General features: G+C 40.9%; 1 protein-coding gene across 2 annotated transcripts in view; it reads right to left on the bottom strand.

Moving 5' to 3' along the window:
- sim (single-minded) overlaps positions 1-25,174 on the bottom strand; it is a 434,059-nt gene that overhangs the window by 114,366 nt on the left and 294,519 nt on the right. For both annotated transcript variants that reach the window (XM_067144541.2, XM_067144542.2), the window contains exon 2: positions 13,598-13,779. In XM_067144541.2, the coding sequence (XP_067000642.1) occupies positions 13,598-13,772 (175 nt within the window). In that variant the 5' untranslated portion in view covers positions 13,773-13,779. The remainder of the gene's footprint in view (positions 1-13,597; positions 13,780-25,174) is intronic.

Genomic DNA, 25,174 nt, shown 5'->3' with positions numbered 1-25,174 from the left:
CAACTTCGTTTCTTTTTTTGACATAGGCTAAATATGTCCTTGCTTGGAGTAAAGCATTATTTATGTCTTCCTTACTTCTGCGTCATATGTCTTCGTTCCATTACTGTTGTACAATTAGTTATTTATAACTTGTACTCTTTATCCAGGGCTATGTATATTCGTCGTCAAATTTCAAGAATTATGATTTTTTTCTCCTTGAATTGTTATCCGCACTTTTTCTTTCAAATGTATTCTTATATTCCATTATTTATTGTTATGAACTTTATAAAGGGGAGAACAACTACAGCACTGCCTCACTCCTTTCTGGGCATTTGCTTCTGTTTACGTAATACATAAAGTTGATAATGAACTCACGACATGACGGAATAACCGGGCGTTCACAACTTGTGAGACGTATGAGACAACCGTACCTACTTCTCTCTTGTATCTCCGGTTATCTTGCCTCAACTCAAGCGCTTTTCCTTACGTCAAGGATTTCGTTAATATTTAAATGAAGCCAATGACCAAAGTATTTGCATTTTCGAACGAAGTATCACTCCTCTCTTGTTCAGATTCCTCGTGGGATTGGGAAGTCTTGTGGCTGTAATCTTTGCGGCAAAAGATCCAATGGACAAAATATGAAAAAATACAAGTTTTCGGACTTTTATATGATCTGAAAGCTGGCAACTTGACGTACGAAATGATTTATGATACATGACATTTTCTATTTGCAAAACATGTGTAATATTTCCTTAAATAATGCAGTGCGCATTAGAAAACATTGAAAAATTGAACGAACAAGTCTCCTTTATGACTTTTTTATGTGATGGGAAATTATCTTGTATTGAGAGTTTTATATTTTATAGAATTGGCTGAACTGAAATACTATTGATTCTCATTTGTTTCCATTATTACTGTATTATTTTCATGGTCACATGTTTTTATTTATGTGCAGTCTGCTACAAGTCAAAAAGTCTGTAATATTTCTGTTCTGTGTGTTAGTATCTTTCCGTCATATATAAATAGTAAAAAACACATCAAAATGCCTAGAAGTTTAAAGGTATTCAAGAAGAGAAAAAATGTTGGAAGATCAAAGTGTACAACATAGGTAAATAATGCAACACCAATTCCATCATCATCATCAACATCCTGCTATGATGACAACCTATGACACACACTGCGCCCACGACGAGAGGTTAGTTGATGCAAGTACCTGAAAGCAGAAGTTTTAGGCCAAAGCAACAAACATATAGTGAACATTCTCGTCTTCCAGAAAGCGTTACGAGTTATAATTGAGATGAAACCTGAGACCTGTGTAGAATCTCTATGATGTGGAAAGTTGTAGAATATTTTATTCGTAAATCTTTTAAGGAATACTTACTGTGTGATGTGAAGTATTGTGGTAGAATATATTCATATTCAATTTAGCTACCTAACCTATAAAATATTTTGAAGTATGTTTTATTTTTATTCGTCTTATCCACTTCAGTAACTACTAGATTGTGAATTATTGTTGTTCTATAATAGCTGGAACAGTCCAGAAAAGGTTGTGACGCGGACTTTTATAACAGTGTGTTGACCCCTGTCAGTTGTGGATTCTAGAAATATGTCCTTACTAATTCTGGAAAATGGAAGGTTCGCGATTAGTGTCTGTATATGTTCGGGAATATTGTATAAACATCGCGACTGGATAAAGAGTTGTGATTGGTGAATATGGGTGGCGATGGGCAAACTCATGTGTTCTGATTGGTCACTCGATAATCGGACCAAGGCCAGTCTTCCCTTTTTAAAGTGAGCGAGGCAGGATTTCGTGGTCTTTCGTTCTCTCGTTAGCGCAAAGTTTTGACGCATGTCGGCGTATCCTCGCTCCCAGGATGGGCTACCTTGTGGTTGATTTCAGTCCCGTTTTAATTTACCTTTAATGTTCTTTGGTGTTATCACATAGGAGTTTGCCCTAGTCGCCCCTCTATTGCTCAGATGTTGTAGAACTTAGATTATTGTAAGATATCTTTGGTTAACTTCTTGGCCTAATAGCAATGCTCTTGTCAAACAACATCTAATCTTGTATTCGTAAATCATGTGACTGGATTGTTTGGATAGATGCATTTTGGTCAAATTTTACCTTGTAATGTTCATTCTGAAAATAATATTTTGAAAACAAGAGATCACCGTTGACTTTCTGGAAAACGGCAACCTTCGCACCTCTATGGCCTTTGGTAGGTTTCCAGCCCTGTTCCACGTTCCTTGTTTATAGTTGTCAAGTTGCCCAATCCGATATTTTGTTGGTGTGCATTCGGCGCAGTTCATCTAATTTTAACTGCGTGTCTAGGGTTTAATAAGGGAGAGTCCTGCAGTACCGGCCACCTTAACTTTTTCCCTTATAAATAATAAAATGCTCTACGGTATGAGATTTTCATACAATAATCTTGTACTTTACTAAATGCGTTTTCAATGTAAGGGTGTGATTTCCATAAAATCTTACCCAAAGTTAATAGTATTTAAAAATACAACAAAGCTTAATTTCCAAGGGCTAGAAAAATCTTCTTCCAGTACCGGCCAGTTACTGTTTTCTAAGATATATAAGTTATGTCTAATACATTACTAATATTAAACAAACACAGAAAGAACTCGACAACACATAATTATTGGAATTGACGTTCACTAAATTCAAGTTTGGTTTATTTTTTGCAATAATTACAAATAAAATACAAAATTTGGTATTTGGTACACTGCACCCATTCTTGATCCAATGACTCACAACAAATAATGCATGATGTGTCTTCTTCCATTTCCTTAGTATTTACATAATAATCATAATAATACTGCTTTCCGGCAGTTTTGTTTTCTTTGTTGAATTGGTGAGGTACTTCTGAATGCTCGGCCAAAGCGAATGCTAATTGTACATTTTTTCCCTGCCCAGGGACATGAAAATTTTCTAGATCCTTCATATACGTAACCAACTGATTTTACACATCGTAATAGACGGATTTTTTAATTCTTCCCATCTGAGGAGTTAGATTCACAGCCACGTCCACTCAAAAGGCTTGGTTTCTCAGAACCGACGTATGCGAGGTGCGAGGTGCGAGGTGCGAGGTGCGAGGTGCGAGGTGCGAGGCCCGCCTCGCACAAATCCAGACTACACGAGCTTATGTAAGTGGTTTCTCAAGCTGCGCGGTGCGCAGTGTGCGCAACCTCGCAGTGAGACCTCGCAGCGTCACCGCGCACTGATTCGTCCGGCCAGATTTGTGCGAGGCGACAGCAGTGCGAGGCGACATTGTTTCTGTTCTTGTTTTTACTGTTTTAAGCAACACGATAAGCTTTACGGACGAAGTGGACGAGGAACTGATTAAAGAAGTTCGAATACACCCAGTGTTGTATAACTTACAACACAAGAGCTACAAAAACAACGTTGTGAAAGTCAACTTATGGAAAATGATATCACTGAAGTTGGATAGAACAGCTAATAAATGTTGCTAGTTTTATGTATTATACGATGGTCTTGAGAAGGAAAGAGTTCGTAAAAATAGAAATTCATCGTCGCCATAAGACCTATCTGTGTCGGCGCGACGTAAAGCCCCTAGCAAAAAAAAAAAAAAAAAAAAAAAAAAAAAAAAAAAAAAAAAAATAGAAATTCCAAAAAACGGGGGTACCAGAAGATTAATGTTAATTTACTGTCATTTGGAACCTCCGTTCTTGGGATTCTTTGTTTTTTCATTGATGTGGTAGCTGCCTCTGTGGATCGGTGGTAGGGTGTCTATTATTCTATTATTATTATTATTATTATTATTATTATTATTATTATTATTATTATTATTATTATTATTATTATTATTATTACTGATGTTACTTATAACAAATATAACGAGTTCAGTTTCAAAGGATTAAATAATTAACAGATTTAGAAATGATATATCAACCAATAAATCCATTACTTTAATATCAAATATGTCAATATATATAATTTTACAAAATTTGAGTTCAGTATTGTTCATTTAATAAAATCACGTGTTTTATTTTAATAACGATGTTCATTCCGTTATTATGCTAATTGGGTCACAGAAAAAGTAAACTATGGGCAAATACATGTTTGTCCGTTAGAAAAAAAAACTTTCACTCCACCCTGTTAGCATATTCTCTTTGTCATACCGATTCTCTCTCCCTGCTACAAAAATATTTCTTGAAGCTGTCTCTTATCATGAAAGCATCATGTATGGAATTACCTCCGCTGTCAGCTGCCAGAGGAATCATGTTTTCTTCTGTTAATTCCAAATAGCCAATAAAGTGTTAATTTGGGCAAGGAATTCGCTCATTCCGGAGAAGGTTGTGGACGATACAGGCTGACATCACAAGATCATCAACAGTTTCCATTGATACTGCTATAGGGGTGAAGAAAATCCTCCAGTACTGACGCATAATCCGCTTCCTCTTCCAACAGTAGCGCACAGGCTGCGAGACATGTGCTCGGCAACTGATTCGCTTCGCAGCCTGGGAAACCACGAGCCTCGCAGCGTCATTGGGATGAAAGTACGCAACGTCGACCTCGCACCTCGCACCTCGCATGCGTCAGTTCTGAGAAACCAAGCCTTAAGTGCTCTCAGACGATCTCCTAACGTACTTCTTGGCGCACAAAAAGCCTCAGCAGCTTGCCTTGCAGTCATTTTGTTAGAAATAATTTAGTTCAGTGCCATCTTCATCCCGTCCCGTATCCACTTTCATTTTATACTACCCACTTTTTCTGTCATTTCACTATGGAAAGTGATAAGAAGTGGATATCATTTTATTTCTTTAAAAGTCCTACTGGCCGGTACTGGAAGACATGGTTGGCCGGTACTGTACGAAACTCACGTGAAGGAACTTCCCCAAATGGATATTGTTTAATAGACGATGTCGTGAAACTCTTATCAGCTATAGCGTCCTCAAGGAATGTGTATAATATATAAGTAAAAACAAAATCAACAGCTTACCTGGAAATACAGTACCTGGGGCTTGAAAATAACTTTTCGCGCGCGATCGTAAGCCGGCCAATGTACAACACTCGCATCTCACACAAGACTTAACGCTAAACGAAACCCCCAAAATATGACACGCGGGAATGTAGCATCCTTCATATGCCACCTGTAAGCTACTGCCATATAGCACCTAAAACGAGAACCAGCAATGGCCGGTACTGTAGGACTCTCCCCTATAACGTGTAATTTGATTTATTTTCCTCCCTTTTAACTGTGTATCGTGTAACCGCTAAATAACCGGTTACAAAACCAATATTCAAAGGCTTGGCTCACCCTGAACTGCTCAAGAATTGTTTCCATGGCAAGAGCGAAAATATTTCGTCAAGACTTTATAAAATTTGACCGCGATTGAACCTGATATCTTCGGCACTAAACACTCAGCTACCACGAGCGGCGCGAAGTAAGGTTCCTGTTCAGAGTAGCCTACTCAGCCTCAAATGGAAAGCTTGAAGCCACGCTTTCTTTCCTACTAAGCTCTAGAGCAAACAGTGTGCGTTGGCTACGTAATTTGAGAAATGAGGCGATGTGATGTGACGAGGGGTGCGCCGAGACAGTCCCTGCTCACACTAAAGCCGAGTGTTATTTATATTCTCATATACGGGGGGTTTTTCGTCCGTCACGGCAACTGTGTTATACTTGCGAATAAAACTGCTGCTATGGAAATACACTAAATGTGTTTGAAAGCCACTGGAATGTGCTTCTCACCCCGATTAGAACCAAAGTGGTTTCAGGAACAGGACCTTACGAGGGTGCTACAAGTCGTGTCGGGGATTTTAATCGCGTCCTATTAATTCTTCTGGCTCGGGGACTGGGTGTTTTTGTTTGTCCCAACACTTTCATCTTCATATTTAGACAACACACTACACCACCAAACACCACAGAAACACGCAATAGTGAATACATCCCTCCATATAGGGTTGGCGTCAGGAAGGGCACACGGCCGTAAAATAGTGCCAAATCCATAATTCGCACCCGTGACCCCACAGATGTGGGAAAACAGAAGATTATTATTATTATTATTATTATTATTATTATTATTATTATTATTATTCTCCTCTGTGGTGTAGTGGTTAGTTTGCTTATCTAGCACCCCAGGAGGCCCAGGTTCGTTTCCCGGCTCTGCCACGAGATTTGAAAAGTGATACAAGAACTGGAACGGGATCCACTCAGCTTCGGGAGGTCAAATGAGCACCACCTCAGCCATCCTCGAAGTGGTTTTCCGTGGTTTCCCACTTCTCCAGCCAAATGCTGGTGTAGTACCTAACTGCTGCTGATTTCAGATGGCAACCAGCTATAATACATAGTCTGCACGGTTGCTAGGTAACACTGTCTAACCATCTATCCATACCTTACCTGCAGGTTTGCTATGGTTACATTTCCGTCACACGTTTTGTCGCGTCACGTTACAAAAATTGTCGAATGATCCCCAACCATAGGACAGATTTAAACAAAATGATTATTTATTTATTTATTTATTTATTTATTTATTTATTTATTTATTTATTTATTTATTTATTTATTTATTTATTTATTCTTCTTAATCTGTTTACCCTCCAGGGTTGGCTTTTCACTCGGACTCAGCGAGGGATCCCACCTCTACCGCCTCAAGGGCAGTGCCCTGGAGCGTCAGATATTGGGTCGGGAGATACAACTGGGGAGGATGACCAGTACCTCGCCCAGGCGGCCTCACCTGCTATGCTGAACAGGGGCCTTGTAGGGGGATGGGAAAATTGGAAGGGATAGACAAGGAAGAGGGAAGGAAGCGGCCATGGCCTTAAGTTAGGTACCATCCCGGCATTTGCCTGGAGGAGAAGTGGGAAACCACGGAAAACTACTTCCAGGATGGCTGAGGAGGGAATCGAACCCACCTCTACTCATTTGGCCTCCCAAGGCTGAGTGAACCGCGTTCCAGCCCTCCTACCACTTTTCAAATTTCGTGGCAGAACCGGGAATCGAACCCGGGCCTCCGGGCGTGGCAGCTAATCACACTAACCACTACACCACACAGGCAGACTATTTAATTAATTAATTAATTTATTTATTTATTTATTACTATTAACTACGATGATAGGTCTGGTTGAATCTACGCTGCTTTCCTTCTTCTTTTTTTTACCGCTGTGAGAGCTGGAGCGTTAAAGCTAAAATAAATTAAGAGCGATGATGATGATGATGATGATGATGTTTGTTGTTTAAAGGCGTCTAACAGCTAGGTCATCGGCTCAAACGAAGAGCAACTCTGTTAGTGAAGTAAATAAAAATATTTGAAAAATATTGCTTTAACAATTTCATATTCTGCAATAGTAGTTGTTACAACATTCGTTTGAATTTCATACATTTCTTATAAGAAAAACTTGGTAATATCCATATATGATTTTCCCGCTAATGTGGTCTGCTAATAAACCACGCCCACGTAAACCACACTTCCTGTATGGTCAGTTTGAAGAGCGCAATTTTTTGATTAGTCAGCGAGAACGATCGACCTTAAACAACGAGTGAAGCAATTAGTTTATATGTGAGGTAATGGACTGTTTATCGAAGGTCAATGCCTTCTCGGTACACGCGCTCGTATTGTGCAAGCCAGCGAAACTTAGACAGGCTCATAGTGCTTCACTAATGGCCACAACAATCTCACTGCCCACAGCGACACCCATTCGTTCTGCCCTATTGTAAGAGCATTGCGTACAGCAATTAAGGCTCCACAATTTGATCTCCAGTTCGAGAATATTAAAGATTCTAATGCCAACCAAGCACTCAGTTAGAAATTCTAGAGTTTGGTATGCAAAATCTGAACAGAAAGTAATTACATTTACAAAGAGACACATTTCCGAGCTTTCGCGAAGTTCATTGAATTTTCAAACACCAACTGTCACATAAACCAGAATTCTGATAAGCGTTCTCGTAGTCTAGTGCGCGCTGACTAAGAAATGAAATGTGCACTAGGTGGACTCTCCATTGCGTCATTTAAAAGATATAATTTAAATTTAACATTACGTTTATTCCCTGCTGGTGTTTTTAACTGTAATGTATCTTTTTTTCGTAAGATCTTTCATTAAAAATTCACATCCTAATCTTATCATAACATCGTTTTCTATGAGTAGCACATTACCGGGCGAGTTGGCCGTGCGGTTAGGGGCGCGTAGCTGTGAGCTCGCATCCGGGAGACAGTGGGTTCGAATCACACTGTCGGCAGCCCTGAAGATGGTTTTCCGTGGTTTACCATTTTCACACCAGGCCACGGCCACTTCCTTTCCATTCCTAAGCCTTTCCTGTCCCATCGTCGCCACAAGACCTACCTGTGTCGGTGCGATGTAAAGAAAAAAAAAGAGTAGCACTTACAAAAAGGATTCTCTTAATAGACTTGAAATTTAAGGAATACGAATAAACAGCTGTGGTGTAGTGATTAGTGTGATTAGCTACCATCCCTGGAGGTCCAGGTTCGATTTTCAAATTTCGTGACAGAGCCGGGAATCGAACCCGGGCCTCCGAGGGTGGCAGCTAATCACACTAACTACTACACCTCAGAGGCGGACATGAATAAATAAATAAATAAATAAATAAATAAATAAATAAATAGATTATTTAAATATGCTAATAAAAATCCCGTGTCGCACAGAGCCCATCATGTACGTTGATTTGAGAAGACGACTGATGTCCAATCAAATGGTGTACAGATACTGGAGTGCTGCGTGATCAGCGTGATGATATAATCAAGCTATTGTTTGGCTTCCATGGACTGGATCCTCTGCCTCTCAAATCAAGCAGCTCATCAACAAGTCTCAGCGCCGAATGAACTCTATTTCAGCTCTCAGTTCAGAATTTACATCCATAGACTGGGTGGAAATTGAACCCTGAGCCTCCGGATAAGAGGCAAGCATGCTACCCCTACACCGTAATAAAATAATAATAATAATAATAATAATAATAATAATAATAATAATAATAATAATAATAATAATAATAATAATAATAATAATAATAATAATTGTTGGCAAACTAGAGTGATCAAAACGGGAGTGGCTTATCTTAAAAATTATAATGATTAAATATAAGATTTACGAGTTATGTTTAAAAAAAGAGTATGGCAGTGAATCATCTCCTAGGATAAGTTACTTCAGTCTATGATGGTACTTGAGTTCACAAGTTTCCCACAGCCATAAAGAGAGTAGTTACTGTAATTTAACGAGTCAGTCATGATAGGTATTTCCTACGCGCATATTATTGAATGTTCTCTCTTTAATTACAGACCATGAAGAATATGTCCCGACAACAATAGCTGTAAATGTGCCAGGTGCAGAGTTATTGCAAGGTCATCGGTTCATGTCTCCTGTTCAATGTGAGTTCCTTCCACACGATTAATTTATACAACGTTAAAAGGAAGAAATTACCGATCAAAGTATCTAATAAAATATATATTCTCCATGAAATCTTGGCGACACTAATGTGCAAGATAAAATTATCTACTTTATTCCAAGCAGGAAGGAATACGTCAAGATTCTTTCTCTTGTATTTTCAGGACAAAATAATCTCGACTGGTAGCACGAAATATAGAAAATAGAAAATATAATTTAGGCACTTCAGTCGTCAACGCGTGGTGGATTTTCAAGTTACTTGGATCGGTGATGAATGTAAGGAATTAAGCAGATCTAAGGTGATCAATATAAAAAATGTTAAAGCGTATTTTAATCCGAGCTAAGGTGATCAATGTAAAGAAATATTAAAGCGCATTTAAAGAAGAGGAAAGGTGAGGAATTTAAGGAAATATTAAAGTACACTTTAAGCATAGGTAAGGTGATGAATGTAAAGAAATGTTAAAGTGCATTTAAAGCAGAGGAAGGGTAATCAATGTAAAGAAATGTTAAAGTGCATTTAAACTGAGGGTAGGTGATCAATGTAAATAAATGTCTAAGCGCACGTCAAGCTGAGTTAAAGTGATCAACATAAAGAAATGTTTAAGCGCACTTAAAAGCAGAGGAAAGGTTGTGAACGTAAAGAAATGCTTACGTGCACTTTAAGCAGAGGAAATGGAATCAATTTAAATAAATGTAAAAGCGCACTTTTAGATGAGTTAAGGTGATCAATGTAAATAAATGTGTAAGCGCACTTTAAGTTGATATAAGGTGATCAATGTAAATGAATGTTTAAGCGCACTTTAAGCCGAGTTAAGGTGATCAACGTAAATAAATATAAAAGCGCACTTAAAGTTGAGGTAAGATGATCGTTGTAAATATATAAGTGCACTTTACACAGATCACTATAAAGAAATATTAAAGTGCACTTTAAGGTGAGGTAAGGTATAAAATTAATAACAAATAAATTCCAACCCGCGGCCATTAAGGACCTTGACCTGCCAAGATGATTGCTGCCCAGCCAGACAGCCTACATATTTTGGACTGTCAATTTGTTAGCGTGATGATGACCTCCGCTGTACTGCTTCGCTTTCGTCTACAAACTACTGCTTCTTATATCAGACAGTACTTCGGTCGGTCTAACAACGTTGAGTGAACACAGTTGTAGGCCTCACTCCACAATTAAAATCCCTAGACTGGGCGGGAATCGAACCCGGGACCCCCGAGAGAGAAGGACGCACACTGCCCTCTACATTACAGGATTGGCACAAAATCTTTCACGTCAATTAATTAGAATTCTTTATTTTTGCTATTTGTTTTACGTCGCATCGACTCAAGAGAAGTCGTATGGTGACGATGGGAAAGGCAGGGCTAGAACTAGAAAGAAAATAACCATGGTCTTAATTAAGGTACAGCACCAGCTATTGCCTGGTGTGAAAATGGGAAGCCACGGATAACCATCTTCAGGGCTGTCGACAGTCGGGTTTGAACCTACTGTACTATCACCCAAATGCAAGCTAACAGCTTATGCAACTGAACTTGATTTTCTCCTTTCACTATTGTAAGTGTAAATGTGCATAATAATAATAATAATAATAATAATAATAATAATAATAATAATAATAATAATAATAATAATAATAATAATAATAATAATAATAATAATAATAATAATAATAATAATAATAATATCCTTTACATTCAACTAATCACCTTAAGTGAAGCTGAGGTACTGAGGCTCTTACAAGCCGGTAAATCTACTGACATGAGGATGGCCTCTGAGTACCACTGGACTGAGGGGCGATTGAACCAGTCAACTATGTGACTTTTACTACAACTGTTGTCGTGAAATCTATCTTCTTGTGACAGGACCATTAATCGCAGCTTTTGTAATCTTGACAATACTGCACAACATCTTTGAGTCGAAGATTTTTTCCACTTATTTCTGAACAAAGAATCTTACCGTGATTGGATATTTCAGAGTTAACTCCGATAAATCAAGAACAGCTGAAATTTATTAAATTTCCACCCAGTTTCCAAATTTATAATTGCCTTTTCAAGGGTTATGACTCAAAATTAGGAAAATTTTAATTTTCCGATCAGAGTTTGAATTCTTTAACTTTCTTTTCAATTTCGCCTGCTCCAGCCGTTATAAGGCGGACCCTTCAACGAGGGTGGGCGATATCTGGCCTGTATGAGAAAATGCATCATAATGTGGCAGATACTAGTGTTGTATGTGGTGCATCAGTTGTAATGATATTGGGGAACACCACTAATCCGCAGTCCCCGAGTCAAAGAAATTAACTATTTAAGATTTAAAATCCCCGACCTGGCCAGAAATCGAGCCCCAGGCTCTGTGAATCGAAGGCCACTTTGCAGACTATTCAGCCAAGAAGCTGACAAAATATTGAATAAAATACATATTGGTCAAGAGTGGCATCGAATCATGTTCTGCTGCTGCCGCCGATGATGATCGTGGTTTAAAGGGACTTAACATCTAGGTCATCTTTCCCAAAATAGTGGTTGAAAAAATGTGACTAGGAACGATAACAACCTTATTTACCTTCAGTCATGTAATGTCGACCCTACAAATACCCAAATGTTTCACATACCGAACTGAGCAATAGAAATGACCCGACAAGACTAAAACTATGCCGGGCTGAGTGGCTCAGACGGTTGAGGCGCTGGCCTTCTGTCCCCAACTTGGCAGGTTCGATCCTGGCTCAGTCCGGTGATATTTGAAGGTGCTCAAATACGTCAGCGTCGTGTCGGGAGATTTACCGGCACGTAAAAGAACTACTGCGGGACTAAATTCCGGCACCCCGGCGTCTCCGAAAACCGTAAAAGTAGTTAGTGGGACGTAAAGCAAATAACATTATTTATTATTACTAAAGCTATGACATGATATTTACAGAATAGACAAGGTATACAAATTAGTAGTCAACACTTACTGTAAAGTATCAGGGCCGATTGCAGAAACGGTAAGTAGATAATGTTTACGCTTAAACAATGTGTAAGTATGGCTGCCGCATTGCAAAGACTTTATTTATCATTTAGACACTGTATTTTTTGCTATTTGTTTTACGTCGCACCGACACAGATAGGTCTCATGGCGACGACGGGATAGGAAAGGCTGAGGACTGGGAACGAAACGGCCGTGGCCTTAATTAAGGTACATCCCCAGCATTAGCCTGGTGTGAAAATGGGAAACCACGGAAAACCATCTTCGGGGCTGCCGACAGTAGGGTTCGAACCCACACAGTTGCGCGCCCCTAACCGCACGGCCAACTCGTCTGGTTAGACACTGTCTAAAACCGATGTTAAACCGGCCATGTTTAAACACTGCCAAGAACACTATTTAACCTCAACTTTTAGGAGCGAATCACAATCAGAGCTTACGTACCATGGAACATATGACACAAGGGACAGTCCGGTAACTGTCAACTTGACTACATTTCTTGGCAACCGATATATTTTATTATATTTGGGATCATTTCCCCGGAATTATAGATCACTTCGACTACATGCATGTCAGAATAACTTGTCACGATCGTCAGAGGGCTGTCACATACATCAACCGGGAGGGATTCAGTTATTACATTTACTGCCAAGTAAGCACACTTAATAGTGACACTAAAAAGTAGGTTGTGTGTCTGGGTTTTTTGCGGATAATCATTGCGCTAATTCAGGTAAATTTTCCGCAACTATGAGATCGGTAAAGGCAAGGACTGGGAAGGAAGTGCTGTGGCCAATAATAACCGCCCCAGTATTTGTCCGATGTAAAAATGGGGAAAATTCAGGGCGTGTCGCTTTAGTGTTGATAATATGATGAGATTTTATTTCCACCGAAAGCGATATTCTTATCTGTGGACAAGTCATGCTCATGCTTAGACATATGTCAGTAATATGTAGAAAGACGACAGCTGACTAAACGTTTGGCGCACGCACCGACGAATGTCATTAGTTGCGACAAACAAAGAGTTGCATGGAAGGTGCTTGTATTTCCATTTTCGAACCAATATTGAAACTTTAAACGACGTCTAGCTAAACACCGAGTGAACATTGTTTATGTAATGGAAGATCGTGCTCGGCTTATGTTGTTTAGTTAGACGTTGTCTAAGGCTTAAAACTAGTCATCATTTCTGCAATTGGCCCTCAGTGCTTGCTGCTTTGAAGAAACAGATATCTGCCTTTTTTTAGTCTAACGTGACACATTATTTAACGCTTTCCACTCTTCCTAAGGACATATTACAGTGTGCTTACCATCAGGAAAGACGTGCCTCATCTTGAGGTAGCTGGTGGTCAGTCTGATGATGGACGCCTTGTCGAGCTGGCTAGTGATGGCTGATGGCAGTGGTAAGAGCTTGGCCAGCTCCAGGAACTCCGCGTTCTCTTTCTCTCGTCGACTCCGGGCCGCATTTTTGCTCTTCTCTTTCATGACGGGCCTGAAACGAACACAGCTCAATGTAGGGAAACATTAACATACCGTCAATACAGTTTATGTGTGATCTGAGCACTTTCCTTTATAGCAGAAGTTAGGTTAGGTTAGGTTAGGTTAGGTTAGGTTACAATAAAATAATAATAATAATAATAATAATAATAATAATAATAATAATAATAATAATAATAATGTTATTTGCTTTACGTCCCACTAACTACTTTTACGGTCTTCGGAGACGCCGAGGTGCCGGAATTTAGTCCCGCAGGAGTTCTTTTACGTGCCAGTAAATCTACCGACACGAGGCTGTCGTATTTGAGCACCTTCAAGTACCACCGGACTGAGCCAGGATCGAACCTGCCAAGTTGGGGTTAGAAGGCCAGCGCCTTAACCGTCTGAGCCACTCAGCCCGGCAGGTTAGGTTACAAGGTACAAGTTACGTGATGACCTTGCACTATGACCAATCAGATCAACTGCGCTTCCCGCATAGGGAAAGGATGAAACCCGGTGTCGGCGTAATTGGTTACGTCTCAAAACTCACGAGGCTCAAAACTCTTCTTCTTCTTCTTCTTCTCCTTCTTCTTCTTCTTCTCCTTCTTAATCTGTTTAACCTCCAGGGTTGGCATTTCCCTCGGACTCAGCGAGGGATCCCACCTCTACCACCTCAAGGGCAGTGTCCTGGAGCGTGAGACATTGGGTCGGGATATACAACTGGGGAGAATGACCAGTACCTCGCCCAGGCAGCCTCACCAGCTATGCTGAACAGGGGCCTTGCGGGGGGATGGGAAGATTGGAAGGGATAGACAAGGAAGAGGGAAGGAAGCGACCGTGGCCTTAAGTTAGGTACCATCCCGGCATGTGCCTGGAGAATAAGTGGGAAACCACGGAAAAAACACTTCCAGGATGGCTGAGGTGAGAATCGAACCCACCTCTACTCATTTGACCTCCCGAGGCTGAGTGGACCCCGTTCCAGCCCTCGTACCTATTTTCAAATTTCGGGGCAGAGCCGGGAATCGAACCCGGGCCTCCGAGGGTGGCAGCTAATTACACTAACCACTACACAACAGAGGCGGATGTCTCAAAACTCACGACTACAAACTAGTAGCTAAATTAATATTCTAATCAGTCTCAAAATTCACGACTCTGGACAGCATGTGCCTGCGATGACCGCAGGAGGGATAAGGTGCGCTGTGACTCACGCTGCCCTTCAATCCATGTTTGTCCATCCACTTTTAGAATGGGACATTCCATGTACTCCAGACAAAATTCTCCAAGTATAACACTGATCTTTACTCAGTTATTCACCTTGGTGTCATCGACCAGTGCACAACATGGAATTCATTACTTCGTAAAATGGTGAACTCAATCTGTAAAAGGTTTGATAAGCAGAGAGAAAACAAGTCGGGAGAATCGGTATGGTTTTGTCATAAAAGACTGTCAACCGCGTGTGCCGGTAAAGTTATAAATTGCAAGTGACAATAGCATTTTAAGTGAAACAACCCACCAGTGTCTACCTGATGTCCGTGGGTTTCTCAACCTCCTGTCGCGTAGGCTATACTTTGTGCGAGGCTACACCACAGGCCCACCTCTTGATGAGTGAGATGCCAATCACAAGAGGGCACGCAGTTCTGACTGGCGCTAACAATGGACCTTTTTGCACAATTCCGATTTCATTTTCAAATATCTACAATCATTATGTAGGTAGGCTGGGTATTTATCCATTCAAAGAAGAACTGGCCCGGCTCGTGAATTTTGAGACTGGTCCAGATAAAGAAACCTACTCTTACTAATCGACTTCTTGGAATTCGTGAAGTTTGATACTCGTAATTTTTAAGACTGGTGAGTTCTGAGAGACGACACGCATTATTTTTTTCACCAAAGGGCCTCGAACCGGCTAAGGTGACATCTAAACGAGCATAACTACCAGGCTAGCTAAGAGTATATTTGCTTTATGTCGCACCGACACAGATAGGTCTTATGGTGACAATGGGCTAGGAGTGGGAAGGAAACGACCGTGGCCTACTGTCGGGTCTTCGGATGACAAGATCGCCTGTTTCAAATCCGACAAAGGTAGTCGACACACCATGCCGTACGACGTCGGAATGTAAAAGATCTCTGGTAACAGATCTGGTGCTTATCCGGCAAAATTAATTAAATACATCGCCCAAGAGGAATCTGCTTCTCTGCCATCTGGTAGAGGATAAATAATTTCGTGTTGATATTTCCAGCCGAGTGCAGACCTTGTAAGGCAGTCCCTCCGATGAGGGTGGGCGGCATCTGCCATGTGTAGGTTACTGCGTGTTATTGTGGTAGAGGATAGTGTTATGTGTGGTGTGTGAGTTGCAGGGATGTTGGGGACAGAACAATCACCCAGCCCCCGGGCCATTGGAATTAACCAATGAAGGTTAAAATCCCCGACCCGGCCGGGAGTCGAACCCGGGACCTTCTGAACCGAAGGCCAGTACGCTAACCATTCAACCAACGAGTCAGACATCTCGTGGAGTAAAACCGAACGTCGAAATTGGCACTCAGGCAACTTAGATGGCGTCAAATCAAAACGCCTACACACGGTAGCTAAGCCATAACGATTTATTATTATTATTATTATTATTATTATTATTATTATTATTATTATTATTATTATTATCTGTGTTTTAGAAATTCTTTTTCTTTCTCTTTTCATCCGTTCATCCTCCAGGGTTTGTTTTTTCTCGGACTCAGCGAGGGATCCCAACTCTACCGCCTCAAGGGCAGTATCCTGGGGCGTGAGACTTTAGGTCCGAGGGATACAACTGGAGTAGACGACCAGTACCTTACCCAGGCGGTCTCGCCTGCTATGCTGAACAAGGGCCTTGAGTGGGAATGGGAATGTTGTAAGGGGTAGACTAGGAAGAGGAAAGAAAGCGGCCGTGGTTTTAAGTTAGGTACTATCCCTGTATTTGCCTGGAGGAGAAGTGGGAAACCACAGAAAACCACTTCGAGGATGACTGAGGTGGGAATCGACCCCCCACCTTTCTACTCAGCTGACGTACCGAGGCCGAGTGGACCCCGTTCCAGCCCTCGTACCACCTTTCAAATTTCGTGGCAGAGCCGGGAATCAAACTCGGGCGTCCGGGGGTGGCAGCTAATCGCACTAACCACTACACCACAGAGGCGGACATAAGAAATTCTACTCACTATATTATGAATAATTTTATTTTGAGTAAAATATTTTCTTGAAAATTTCGGGTCATTTTCTGCTAATTATACGTCATTTTTGACGTGTAATAGATCATCAAAATCCTGGCCCTGGTAATTATTAATTTTAGTCGTATTTCTGGATTAGTTATCCCAAGACACGGAGTCATATATTTACCAAACATTCCTCTTGAGAGATGGAGCAAAATTCCTATCCAGGACGACGGCTCAGTGCTGCCCTGACCAGGAATCGACCCACTCAGCCTCGTGTCTAAGCGTGCTTGGCCACAACACGTGCTTGATAAGAGTTCATAAACACTCCAACCGCAATTTACATTTTGTTGCTAATGACAGCATTGAGTAAACAGTAATGGTCGTTCAAATTGACTGTGACGTACTTGCCCAGCCTGTCCTTGATCCATTGACTGAGTGGTCCACCTGATCTGTCCCTGACTTTGGAAATGAAGCTTGTAACGGCAGCCAATAAAACTGAACAATGTGCCACGAGCTGCTGAGAAAGACAAGGATCACTCTCCGTGTACTAAAGACTAGCTTCCACCCGCTCACGAACATCGGGTTTTGCGACTCCTTTATATTTCGCAAAAAGAATATCGCTGTCGAACAGAAAGGTGTGAAAATTTTTAGCTGTTGCAATGCAATGGATTTGAATAACCCATGTATAAACTTTGACTGTCAGACGTTAAATGGGTAATAGGCCTATTAATATTAAATACATGCAATTGTTTTTGTTTGTTTATTTACCACTGAAGGAGGAATTGTTATATTTCCGAAAATTGAGTAGTTGGAATGGTATTATTTGCAGTTTATTAATATTAGCTATTGTGCACGAAAATAATTATTCTGTTTCCATCGCTATTTTGAAACGGAGATTCCCAAACTATAAATAACCGGGCTGAGTGGCTCAGACTGTTGAGCCGCTGGCCTTCTGACCCCAACTTGACAGGTTCGATTCTGGCTCAGTCCGGTGGTATTTGAAGGTGCTCAAATACGTCAGCCTCGTGCCGGTATATTTACTGGCACGTAAAATAACTTCTGCGGGCCAAAATTGCGGCACCTCAGTGTCTCCGAAAACCGTAAAAGTAGTTAGTGGAACGTAAAGCAAATAACATTATTATTTAAACTATAAATAATTTGTTTCATATTGCTGAAGACGTAGAAAAATGTAGCTTCTTTATGCACATGTGATCTCGCGGATTTTTTCATAAACATTTTTATACTTGATCATTCTTACGTACACAGTTTGAGGATATCTTAACGGTTTAGGCAGCGTAAGCCGAGAAAGTGTAGGTGTGCCGCCATTTTCTTCGCACTTTTTCACAAAACAAAAAAAGAACAGTTACTGCTTGTCTTCTTTCCATCACGATTCAATATTTAATAGGCCTACATAAGCACTGAGTAGAGCCTCGGTGGCTCAGGCGGCAGCGCACCGGCCTCTCACCGCTTGATTCCGTAGTTCAAATCCCGGTCACTTAATGTAAGATTTGAGCTGGACAGAGCGGAGGCGGGACAGGTTTTTCTCCGGGTACCCCGGCTTTTCCTGTCATATTTCATTGCAGCAACACCTAGAGCAGGGCCTCTCAAACGCCCAAAATCTCATGCGTGCAAATCGAGGCGCAAGAGCTCCGTGCACTGTGCATTAGTGCCGTTCCGCTGGGTTCGGACCAATGCTTCGTCTCTGGGCTACTCGGCTAAGCTCGGCTCTACTCGGCGCAACTCAGCTCGGATTTGGAGCGCTACGAAGCAAGTGCGGTAGAGAAGAACAGGGGGAGCGAGCGAGACAGAAGTGAGGAAAGAGAGTGTAAGCGCTATTGCTCCAAATAGAGGAGTGGGGGGTGTGCATTCTGGTCAACCAAGCGAAGTCGTCTTTTGCACCGAGCACGGTGCATGCACCAAGCGCATGCACCCTGAGAGGCCCAGCCCTAGAGGAGTGCGACAGGCTTCGGCAGCCGGCACAATATCCTCGCTGCTTCATTCATTTCACTCCCGACCCGGTCAAATTACTGGAAACAGGCTGTGGATTTTCAAGCACTGACTGTAAAATATCTGGGAAGTGAATATAAAATAAAAATAGAAAGTGACAGAGAATTCTATACAATTGCTAAACTATTAAATAACGAGTGGATTCCACCGGGAAGAATAGCAATTTGTTTGTATTTAAAAAGTATGTGCAGAAAGGAAAATAAAAAAACTCAAAACAAAATAATACAAACGAGAATAATGAAGGATACGGATAAGATGGATAAGAGGCCTGCGCGTCCTAGAATAATGAATATAATTATAGTAGATTAAATATAGCCTAATATCAAATGTAATAATATATAAATTGTTGTATTGTCGTGTCATTATCTTCTATTCATAATTCAGCCGGTAAGTAGGGTATATTGTTAATGGTGGGATACTCCAAAAAGACTTGTGACACAAAAGTAGGCATTCAATAAGCTAACGAAAGGGAAGATACATGTTGTTCTGGACAATATAGCATTGTTAACGTCTAGAACAAAATAAATTTATAAGAGGAAAATGTGATGCGTGCATCATTAATGAATTGCAATAAAAGAGTGCTCTCTTCCTAGTTTTAGGCGATGCAGTACTAGGGGATGGGAGTACTCTATTCTATTGTAATAGACCTATATGAAAATCTTCGTTGGGAGAACCTCCAGGCAACAAAGGAAACCGCATAAATATCTGTCCAGTAGTTATAGATTTACAATCAAGACAGACAGATAGACAGACAGACAGACAGACAGACAGACAGACAGACGATGAGGTTGAGTTTTATGAAAGTAAAATGTTACTGGTAGCATCATGCATGAGCTTGGGACGTTGTAGCCAACACACTTGCGTTATTATTATTATTATTATTATTATTATTATTATTATTATTATTATTATTATTATTATTATTATTATTATTATTATTATTATTATTATTATTATTATTATTCTTTCGAATGGGCCACCAGAGGACCACGTGCCAATTTCAATTCCTTCTTCTTTGTTCTTTCCTTTTCTTCCAGTACGCTTTCATCTGTTCACTATGTTTCTTCTTTCTGTCTTCAGACCACTTTGAACCAGTCTTTTTTACTTTCCTACCTTGGAATCCTTCTATTTTCAATACTTTTTCCCGAAAGCCTTCTCTATTATTTATTTCTTCTGTTGTTATATTGTTTTTTTCTAAATCCTTTCTTACTTCATTGACCCAGCTTGTCGTTGATTTCTTACTCCACAAATATCTGAAAATCTTACTGGTTAATCTACTATCTTGCATTCGATATAAATGTCAAAAAAACATAAGTCTCCTTTTCCTCATTACATCTGATATATTTTCTATTTTTTGATATATTTCAGCATTACTTCGTAATTTCCAACCTTCTGCTGTGTTTTGTGGGCCTAATATTTTCCTCGTGATTCGCCTGTCTAGTATTTCTAGCTTATCTAAATTATAGTTTAATGCCAGACACTCGCTTGCATATAGGCATTCTGGCTTCACTACTGTGTTTTTGCATTTTTGGATAGGCATCTTTTATTGTAGATATCTTTGGTGACACCATAAGCTCTCTCCATTTTATGTACCCTCTCCTCTACTGCAGATTTTTCTAAACCATTTTCTTGGATTATTTCCCCTAGATATTTGAATTCTTTTACCCTCTCTATTTGGCCAATATCTGTTTTCAGAAATTTTGGTGCATCCCAAATATTTGTTAAAAATTTTGTTTTTTCTGCAGAAATTCTTAAGCCAGTTCTGCTGGCGATTCTTTCCAAGACATTTACTTGGGTTACAGCAGATGTCACATTTTCAGAAAGTATTGCAAAGTCATCTGCAAATGCAAGACAATTTATTTCAATCCTTTTGTTTCCTCTTCCTAACCTTATCGGTGAAATGTTGAGTTCAATAAGTTTTTCGTTGTTATTATTATTATTATTATTATTATTATTATTATTATTATTATTAACATATCGTTTCGGACTCTTAGGACCACTCTTAGCACTTGTCAGGTTTTCTGGATTTCCAATACTCCTACACCTTGATGGAGAATGCAGTTGTTCGCTCTTCGGACCACTTTCCACCAGGTTGTCTTGTCACTCTTTCCCGAAGACCCTTTATTCAGATCACCCAGGTCCAGGTTTCTCGAACCAGTGTCTCAGATCCACCTTCACCGCACTTGCCTATCGAGTGGTACATTTCCAAGTCATGAGAAGATCAAGAATTCTTCGAGATTTTCTGGTGTTGGACACTCGAGACAGATGACAGTTCGTAACAGGGGAGAGCTTTTTAAATTTAGAACACAGTTATGAATTTGACCTCAGAATGTTGACGGGAGCCGAGGGTCTTTCTTATGAATTTCATCTTTTCCATTTGGATCCTCTCTACTATCTCAACGTGGTGAATGAGTGCCAAGAATTCAGCAGCATATAAGGTTTCAGGCTGCCTCAGTTCCTGCAAGCGAGCTGGAAGCCAGCAGTCAATCACACCCTGCACCCTGCTGAGTTACTGAGTTCTAAGAGATCCTTGGTTGGTGTGAAGAGGTTGCCAAACCACTTTCTTCCTCACTCTCTTCAGTCTTTACCCTTCCTTCGTGTCGAGTGCAGTAGACGATTTGGCAACTCCGGCTACAGTAGACGTTCTAAATCCTATAAGCCGCTAATAGACATCGGGCTCCCGCTGGAGGGTAGTGGTGTGAGGTGAGGTCGTCATGTTTTGTCCCCAAGTATACCACTGTGGTGTGGTGACGGTATTTGGCCTGCCCGTAGAGGAGGTATAGTTCTTACAATTTCCTCGTTAACGACCGGCACGCTTTTGAAGCCTAGCTGGCCGGCTGTGTATACATTCCTTATCTGCGGGGTGCCAGGATTACCCAACTCTAGACAGAACGTTGTCAACTCTCCGATGTAACTACTTAACCTCTGAGAGCGAGCAGCGAGACTGCACAGAGCTGCGTGCTGCTGTGCAACACTGGATACCTGGCAAGCGAGCTGGCTTCAGGACCGGCACGCTTTTGAAGTACTCCACGTGGACTGTTATGCTACTGGTCAAGAGCCATCTGCTATTGGTCACAACAGAGGCCACTATAGACAGGCATAAATCTGGTTACTGTCACGGGCAACCCATCAAGTGGACCAAGAAAACAAAATACGTAAGCGCCACCCTAGACAGAGGATTAACGTTCGGAGATGATATTTCTTGTATCACAGCGCAGGCAAATGTGCGCCTATTTAAGCTAATGCCAATGATTAGAGCTGACAATGGGCTAACGATAGGAAACCGGTTCCTGCTCTACAAATCGACTATCCGACCGATACTAGAGTATGCCAGCCCTGTTAGCTAAGACGCACCTGTTAAAGGTACAGTGCGACCAGAACCGTGCGCTGCGCCGATTAACAGGTGCCCAGTGATACGAAGAGAACGGTACAAGCTCCCCACCGTTCTAGGCAGGATACACGATACAGCAGCGAAATTTTACGACGCGTTTACTGAGAGCAAACATCCGCTGATCAGGAACATCGGTACCTATGAGACCGAAGACCTAAGGATATTCTCCACTAACTCCACCCCACTAAGGGGTGCAGACCATACCCTGGTCAGGGCGATTTAAATTTCACAGTTCCACAAACTACCAAACAGAAATGCAGTACTAGTTAGAACAAAATTACGAAATAGCACTCAAGGCCCTAATTAGGTCGACGGGCTAAATTCGGGATTGGTACCGGGATTTTCCGGCACTGTACAGAATTGTGGCTCTACTGCTTAACGTTTGAGTCACCGGTCGTTAACGAGGAAATTGAGAGAATTATAAATGGGTGCTCGGTTCATATGGAAGGAATTGGATTCATTTCCCTGTCAGGAATTAGAGACATTTAGAAATGAGACAGTTCTGTAGAGGAATATAACCCTGGGGATCACTTAGCCCACAAGGGGATAATTCCTGGGGTCAAAGGTGGCGGAGCGTGCAATTAAACAAACGATTATCTCCCACTTAGACCAGAGCTTACCTCGGTGTTCCATTTTGATTTGGACCTTTCATTCCTCCAGAGGATTTTATGGCGTTTACGGAGATACTTGCCACTACCGTATGTCTTCATCACTCAAAGCTAACAATTTTTAGTCATCGAGGTTTGAACGTGAGAAGCTGATCTTAAGGGGAGAGTATAGATCTAGATGTAAGCAGATCTTTCTACCTAATGTATGGATTTTATTGACATTTCCAGGAAATGTCTTCTAAATAACAGGAAATATATTCCGAAAATCCATTGGATACATCATTTAAACCAGTCCATGAAAAAATGAACGTTGATGAAATTGTCAGTTCCACTATAATTTTGTTGAAAATGTGTGATTTATTTGGTATGTTCAAAAACACTGTGTATTGACTCTTCTGCGTTTATGTTCTGAAATACATTTAAAAGAATGATTTTTAGTATCAAAATTCAGAATATAACGATCCTTATTTCCCTACAATGCTTCTTCAGTACCGAGCGAGCTGGTCGCGCGGTTAGGATCACGTATCTGTGAACTTGCATTCGAAAGATGGTGGGTTCGAATCCCACCGACGGCAGCCCTGAACTGAAGGTGGCTTTCCGTGGTTTCCCATTTTCACATGAAGCAAATGAAGGTACAAGACCGTGGGCTATACCTCAATTAAGGTTAATGCGATGTTAAATCAGTAGCAAAAATTAAAAATGCTTCCTCGAAGACGCTCAGGCCATCTGTGACAGCTGATGGCAGAGTTGTTAAGGATCCAACCAGCCTTCGGGCTGAGTAATAAACATATTTACAAACGAAATATTACAGGAGCAAAATGAAATTCAGTATGTAAAATTACAAACTTAGGAAGAAATAAAACAAACTTATATGTCGTTTACTCTGCTGAATCGTAGTTTTTATCTCATTTTTGTTATTCGCTTAACGTCGCACCAATACAGATAGGTCTTATGGCGACGATGGGACAGAAAAGGGCTGTTCGTGGGAAGGAAGTGACCGTGGCGTTTGTTAAGGTACAGCCCCAGCATTTGCTTAGCATGTACCACGGAAAACAATATTCAGGCCTGCCGACAGAGGAGTTGGAGCCCACCGTCTGCCGAATTAAAAGTTGCAAGTTGGCCTTCTATATACTTTCAGCAAAATGAGTGCAATATCCATTTTTATCTCCAGACTGTCCCCTTGATATGTGAACTATGAGTACATCTCAAAGCTAAAATCATTGGCCGTAAAATGAGGAACAGTGAGCCTGTCTGGCGGTGGTCTTCTCTATTTGTGGCAGCTAGTACGAGTAGTACTTCCTTCGTGTAACATTTTTATACGACTCATTTCCATAATGGCAGGCAGAACCGTGTCAGACCAGTGTTATTATTACAGCAAGCAATCACGTCGTATTATGAGCTTCCGCATGCAATGGAGTGTGCCTTCCGTGAAGTCTTGGCTTTAATGAGGATTTGTGGCACAAACAAGGGCCTCATGCATATTCCGTGTGGCATGGAATGGCGGCCGCTTGTTTTGGTTTTGTTTACTCTCTGGTGGGTGAGATTAGCGCATAGCCTCTTGTGATGAGTTGTTGTGTCAGCTGTTTGAGTTGCATCCATCCACTTGACAACAAGTGCTGTCCCCAGGAGAGATTCATGTCATCAACCAGTTCGCTACGTTTTATTACCATGTTGTGTTGTACAATTGTTCTCTGCGTCACGAACACAGAGTTTAAGAACGGAATTCCTCATTAGGCCGTTCCAGTGAAATCAAATATGATAGGCAGGATACAGAAAATTTCAATTATATTTGCAATTTACTAAATTCTTACTATTTCGGACTATCGGACGTGCAGCATCGTTCAAATTAGAATGCGAAAGAAACAAAAAACCAAAAACTTACCAGTCCACTGAAACCGATGTATAATACTGTACTTTCAAGATTTGAAATAAAATAAAGTACATCACTGAACATAGAACATGTTTCGTCCAATCAGATAGACATCCTCAAATTCTTCAACAATAAACAATAATATCACTGTTGACAAACTGTATTTATTCCTCTACTACCTGATGTACCCGTGCTTCGCTACGGAATTCTCAGAAAGACTGTCTTTGTGGTTCTCCCAACTGAAGTCAACACCGAGCTCAGTAGCTGCATTCGCGTAAGTGCGACCAGTATCCAGTATTCGGGAGATAGTGGGTTCGAACCCCACTGTCGGCAGTCCTGAGAATGGTTTTCCGTG

Source organism: Anabrus simplex, chromosome 3, assembly GCF_040414725.1.
Source record: "Anabrus simplex isolate iqAnaSimp1 chromosome 3, ASM4041472v1, whole genome shotgun sequence".
NCBI lineage: Eukaryota > Metazoa > Arthropoda > Insecta > Orthoptera > Tettigoniidae > Anabrus > Anabrus simplex.
This window is presented reverse-complemented; position numbering and strand designations above follow the sequence as displayed.